Below are 6,338 nucleotides of genomic sequence, written 5' to 3'. Positions count from 1 at the left end.
TTAAAATAATAACAATAATAATAATAATATTCTCTAATTCATTTTATGCATTTGCTGCTGTTTAAAATAATAATAATAATATTAAGTATTCAAATTTGTGGTTAAAATATTATGGAATATTTAAGTTTCATTTTATTTATAATGACAAACAACTTGAATCTTTGTAATTTGAAATTTGATATTGTTTTACATGTTTAAAATCTATTTATAAAAATGCAGCTGTAATAAGCTTTCTAATATTGGTAAATATTGAGATTTTTTTCAGTGTTTAAGTTTAAGTTTTTTTTTTGTTAATTGAGTTTTAGCTCGATTGATATGAATATTATTATGAGTTGGGAAGGACTATGAGTAGTTTTAGGTATTGTGTAAAAAAAACAGATATTATCAAAACCTATAATAAGATTATTAAAAAAAAAGTTCAAGTCTTTTTTTTATTCAAATGCTTAAAACTATTTACAGCTCTTTCATAATTATTAAATAAAAGATAACATATTTTAGTGTATTCACACTTATATCTTTTTTGCTAACACAGTGCTAATAACAATAAAATTAAAATTTAGTCAATATTTTGAATTTAAGTTTTTATCTAGATTTATTATTATTTAAATATAGATATATTTCTCTTTTGATCTATTGTGCTTTGTAATATAATTACTCTTGTAATTATAACTCTTTCAAAAAATTTATAAAAATGAATTGAAATACTGATTAATTTAATACTTTATATATTATATAAGTCAAATGTGGATTCCAATGATAATTACATTACTACCTGAAAAGTTGCTGGTAGTGATTCAATTTCGTTAATTTTGATTTGATTTCGATTTAGCTATTAAATAAAATTATTCAGTTGAATTTTTTCGCAAAATGAAAATTCGAATTAATTTATAATTTTTGTATAAATATAAAAATATTATATAACTTAGTGAAGACAACTTCTTTAATTGAGAGAGTAAAAAAAAAAAAGAAGATAACTTTTAAAACGAATGAGATGACGTGGTTCTGTAAAATGACGAGGGATGAAATGGACTGTGCATGCGACCGTCCCGAGCATTTCCTATTTGTATTAAACAAATTATTATCTAAATTTCAGGGCAAATTATTTAAGAATTAGTTTTAAGAAAATAAATGAATTTCATTTAAAAAAAATATTTTTTGTATATAATGTATGTACTGTATATACTATAGGTAGAGACAAGCTTTTACAGTTGCGATCGATAAGGACGCTTATCTGAAGAAGCCATCCGACGGTTCAAATCTCTTCTTTTTAGCAACTTTAGATCTGGGCCGTTGAGTTTTAACCTCTCAGCTTTTTCTACATAAAAGGGACAGCTCAAGGGACTCCATGCCAAGACAGTGCAACCCCATAATACCATGTCCTTTTCGCCAACTGACAAAACTACCCTTTTGTTCAATTGAAGTGGGAGGGCGAATACTTTGGTAAGATGAGGAGTATTTTCGTTATTTTACAAAACCAGTTAAAGAGTCAATTATTTTCTCTGAAGACATGTACGTGCAGCCGGTTGTAATTGTGGGGACTCTTTAACCTTTTCTTTTTTTTTTTTTACCCTTTGCAGTAAAAATTAATATTTATTAATTACTACTTGGAAAGCTTTTTTTTCCGGGTTCTGTGTATTTCGACCGTACACTGTGAAAAGGTAAACCTGATCAGACGGTCTTGATCAAGGTGCATGGTGCACCCGTTCGTACTCCATTCGTTTTTCCTTGACTCATCCCTTTTATAGACATGTGAAATCTAAATTATAAAAAGAAAATAATTTTTATTTATACTTGATCAATAATGATGAAATGAATCAAGGCCGTTGGAGATGAATAAATAGGGCGGGTTGTACGCGGGGACAATGATAGCATGATTTTGAATGCAAACAATTGTATATGATTGGACGGCCGTGATGTCATGACAACAAGATTTCACATCAGATCATTCCTCATTATTTATTTTTTAACCCCTTTCTTGTGGTCCCCGCAATATCCGATCCCTCAGATCCAGCCGTGCTACGTGAATCATGAGATTCCTTGCACCACCATTCTCTCCCTACACATCATCACACTTTATCAGCCCCTCCAATATCTCGTTCCTTTTTTCCTTCCGATATTTATTCAAAATCTCGCTAAACATGTGCTTGATGTAGGATGGTTATACGTGGACATCCTATTTGTTTTTATACGAATTTAGGTAATATAGATAATAATAATAATTAAATTTAGATATTCATAACAAATTTGAACTTGTATATTTGTTACTTAAATACGCATTGTTCTTGTTCATATTTATTTTCTACTTAAATGTAATACAAATGGTAAATCTACTTAATAAAAAATATACTTTTAAAATTTAGGTATAATCAAAAGGTAATACAAATGATAAATGAAATTAAATTTATAAATTATATGAAAAAAGTTATAAATATCCAACTCGTTGCTACTGCTGTGCCACTGCCCCATATCTCTTCCATATACCCGTTTTATGCGGCTCCCCTTAGTCGTCGACGGATAAGAACCTCTCTCATCGTCTATCCTACGGCCCACATCTCTCCATCACTACGTGTTACTTTCCTAATCGCCCATCAGTATCTAAGCAGACCCACAAAAAAAAAATTGAAATTCTCTCGCTTGTCCTTTATTTCCCATGACTAATTTAATCATGGTTAAAATCTAACCATTCTTACGAACACAAAAATAAAAATCCTTATCCTCTCTCGTCCATTGTGTCTGTCTTTGACTTCACTTTCTTTCTCTCTCTCAATAGCTTCCTCCCAGCCTCTGCTCCCCCTATAAGCTTCGTTAATGGCGTTTCAGATCTCAAAAAACAAACTCTAAACCTTAAGTAAACGCAAATCCTGCCCAAACCCAAGACCAAAATCGAGATAAAAAAATTCATCCTTTCCTATCAAAAGCCTTCATTCATTTTTTTTTGTGTGTGTGGTTTTTTTTTCCTTTTATTCGAGGTTTAATTAATGCATAAGAAAATGGCGTTTTCGTTCCCAGACGAGGTGCTAGAGCATGTGTTCTCGTTCATACAATCAGATAAAGACCGGAACGCGGTGTCGATGGTGTGTAAATCGTGGTACGAGATCGAGCGTTGGTGTCGGAGGAAAGTGTTTGTGGGGAACTGTTACGCTGTGAGCCCAAGGATGGTGATCAGACGTTTCCCCGAGTTTAGATCCATTGAGTTGAAAGGGAAACCGCACTTTGCGGATTTCAATCTGGTGCCGGACGGATGGGGAGGTTACGTGTTTCCTTGGATCGCGGAGATGGCTGGAGCTTATCCTTGGCTCGAAGAGATTCGACTTAAAAGGATGGTCGTTACCGACGAAAGCTTGGAGCTTATTGCTAAGTCGTTTAAGAACTTCAAAGTATTGGTGCTTTCTTCTTGTGAAGGGTTTTCAACTGATGGTCTCGCTGCCATTGCTGCTAGCTGCAAGTGAGTTTGATGAAACTTTATTATTTTCTCCCTTTTCGGGATTTTTTTTTTGTTTTCATTTTGAGCTGAGGAAAGGAGTTGAAGTTTTCATCTTTGTGGGAGTTAAAGTAGAGCTTTTCCCCAATTTGTTTTTGGTTTTAGCTACATTTTTCTTGATTAGTTTTTATTCATTCCCATGAACTATTTTTTTTTTAAAACAAAGATGTGAAGAACTTTTAGGAGTTTGGTCTCGTGTTCTAGTTGTCTTAGTTATTTCAGCTTTTGCTTTTCTCAGATCTGAGGTCAAGTGGGGGTTCTTTTTAAGAATATCTAATGAAAATCACATGTTCTTTTTTACCTCTTCGATACCTTGTTTTGTTTGATATCAGCAGATTCGTTTTTGAGTATTGTTTTCATTATTTTGGATGGTTTCTTCATGTGAAATGTGGACTTGTTTATGCTCTTTAATTATATTCCTTTTCTCGTGATTTGTTGTTTATATAAAACCAATAATATGTCTTTGGGTAAACTTTTTGCTGAGTTGGGGATTGAGGGAATAATTTTTCCATAGCTATTACTGAAGATTCTGATGGTTTATTTTTTTTCTTATCATCCTACAATTATTTGGTTGTTTTTGGTTTATTGGAGAGCTGTGAAGATTTATGTTACTTCAATTTTCTTTTGATGCAAGTTCAATTGTATATAAAAAAGGTAACTTTAGCCTTGTAATCAAGTCGTTTTCAATGATAATGACAGTGATGAACTTTTAATTTTGTTCAACATTGGTGTTCTTGGATTCAACTCAGGTAGAATTGATTTGAGCTTTCATTTTTATTTTCTCTAAATCAATCTGCTTGCTGATGTAGGAATCTGAAAGAGCTGGACTTGCGAGACTGTGAAGTGGATGATTTGAGTGCGCATTGGCTCAGTCATTTTCCCGAAACATACACATCACTGGTGTCCCTTAACATTTCTTGCTTAGGGTCTGATGAAGCTAGTTTTTCAGCGTTGGAACGTCTGGTGCGTAGATGTACTAACCTCAAGACTCTTCGGCTCAACCGTGCGGTGCCCCTGGATAAGATTGCCAACATTTTACGTCATGCACCGCAGCTGGTTGAATTCGGTACTGGTACCTACACGGCTGATGTACGGCCAGATGTCTACTCAGATTTGGCCGGGGTGTTTTCTAGTTGCAAGGAACTAAAGAGCTTGTCTGGATTTTGGGATGTGATCCCGGATTACGTTCCTGCCATTTACCCTGTCTGCTCTAAATTAACATCACTGAACCTGAGCTATGCTACTATACAAAGTCCTGATCTTATCAAGCTTGTAAGCCACTGTCCGAATTTGCAGCGCCTATTGGTAAGCTTATTATGGTAATGCTGGTTTATGTATTTGCATCTGGTTTTTCATTCTTAACGTAGGTTATGTTCACAGGTACTTGATTACATTGAAGATAGTGGGCTTGAGGTGCTTGCATCTAGTTGCAAGGACTTGCAAGAATTACGCGTGTTTCCATCTGATCCATTTGGTGCAGAGCCAAATGTGTCCTTGACAGAACAGGGCCTTGTTGCCGTATCTTTGGGTTGTCCCAAGCTACAATCAGTATTGTACTTCTGCCGCCGAATGTCTAATGAGGCATTAGTTACCATTGCTCGTAGCCGTCCAAACTTCACAAGGTTTCGCCTTTGTATAATTGAGCCTAAAACAGCTGATTACCTGACTCTCGAGCCACTTGATGTTGGTTTTGGAGCCATTGTTCAGTACTGCAAGGATCTCAGGCGTCTTTCCCTCTCTGGTCTTCTTACAGATCGTGTATTCGAATATATTGGGACATACGCGAAGAAACTTGAGATGCTGTCTGTGGCTTTTGCAGGAGATAGTGATTTGGGACTACATCATGTGCTTTCCGGGTGTGAAAGCCTTCGGAAACTGGAGATCAGAGATTGCCCCTTTGGTGACAAGGCTCTTTTGGCCAATGCTGCAAAGCTGGAGACAATGCGATCCCTTTGGATGTCTTCTTGCGCTGTGAGCTTCGCAGCATGTAAGCTGCTAGGTCAGAAGATGCCAAGGTTGAATGTTGAAGTTATAGATGAGAGGGGACCTCCTGATTCAAGACCAGAGAACTGCCCAGTTGATAAGCTCTACATATATAGGTCCATTGCAGGGCCAAGGTTCGACATGCCTCCTTTTGTTTGGACAATGGATGAAGATTCTGGATTGAGGCTTTCATGAGAAATTTCCTTGGATTCAGCTCGATTGATCTCAAGAATGAATGTCTCAGGTACATGTTCATTGCGTTACTCATTGTTCCCGGTTCAGTTTTATGCAGCCTAATATAATGGCGCAGACATGATTGGAGTGGGAACATAATATGGAGGCTGTTCAAGGCTTTGAGAGCTAGATTGCCATACGTGTCGCCCTTGCCTGAGCTATCGGGTACACCACGTAAAAAATTAATAAAAAGATGGAAACTCCGGTTGTTGTGTAATCAATCAAAGGTTTTATTTGTTTCCCCATTGTTACCATCTAATACAATTTATAGAATTTTGGATGTTTATGGATTTCTGTCGCCTTTTATTTTGGGGGTAGTAATCATCTAGTGGACTTAATGTTGTCATTGTTAGACTTAGTGGAGTAATAAAAGTTGAGAGTATTCGGCCCTCATTCTCTATGTATGATATTTTGATCATTGACATCAGTATGTTGGGTGCTTGAGTTGCTCTTATTACACCTCCATGCAGTTGTAGAGACAAGAATTGGACCAAACAATGCATGCGAAGGTATTGTCAAAGCTTGAATGAGTCTTTCCAAAAAAAAAAGGAGGAAGGCTGCCTTTCTCTGCTAAAAGATGAGCCCCTCCCATTTTCTTAGTGTTCCCAAACAGGCTTTTGCATTACAACAAGAAGCAGAA

At 35.7% G+C, this 6,338-nt stretch overlaps 1 protein-coding gene across 1 annotated transcript; it reads left to right on the top strand.

Moving 5' to 3' along the window:
• Positions 1-2,457: 2,457 nt before the first annotated feature.
• Positions 2,458-6,091, top strand: LOC108489355 (protein TRANSPORT INHIBITOR RESPONSE 1-like). The gene is made up of 3 exons (XM_017793849.2): positions 2,458-3,445; positions 4,291-4,786; positions 4,862-6,091. Exons 1-3 carry the CDS (start codon positions 2,979-2,981, stop codon positions 5,657-5,659), a joined length of 1,761 nt encoding a protein of 586 aa, XP_017649338.1. The 5' UTR covers positions 2,458-2,978; the 3' UTR covers positions 5,660-6,091.
• Positions 6,092-6,338: the final 247 nt, after the last annotated feature.

This window comes from Gossypium arboreum, chromosome 8, assembly GCF_025698485.1.
Source record: "Gossypium arboreum isolate Shixiya-1 chromosome 8, ASM2569848v2, whole genome shotgun sequence".
In the NCBI taxonomy this organism is placed as follows: domain Eukaryota; kingdom Viridiplantae; phylum Streptophyta; class Magnoliopsida; order Malvales; family Malvaceae; genus Gossypium; species Gossypium arboreum.
Note: the sequence above shows the minus strand (reverse complement) of the source record. Positions and strands in the feature narration are given on the sequence as shown.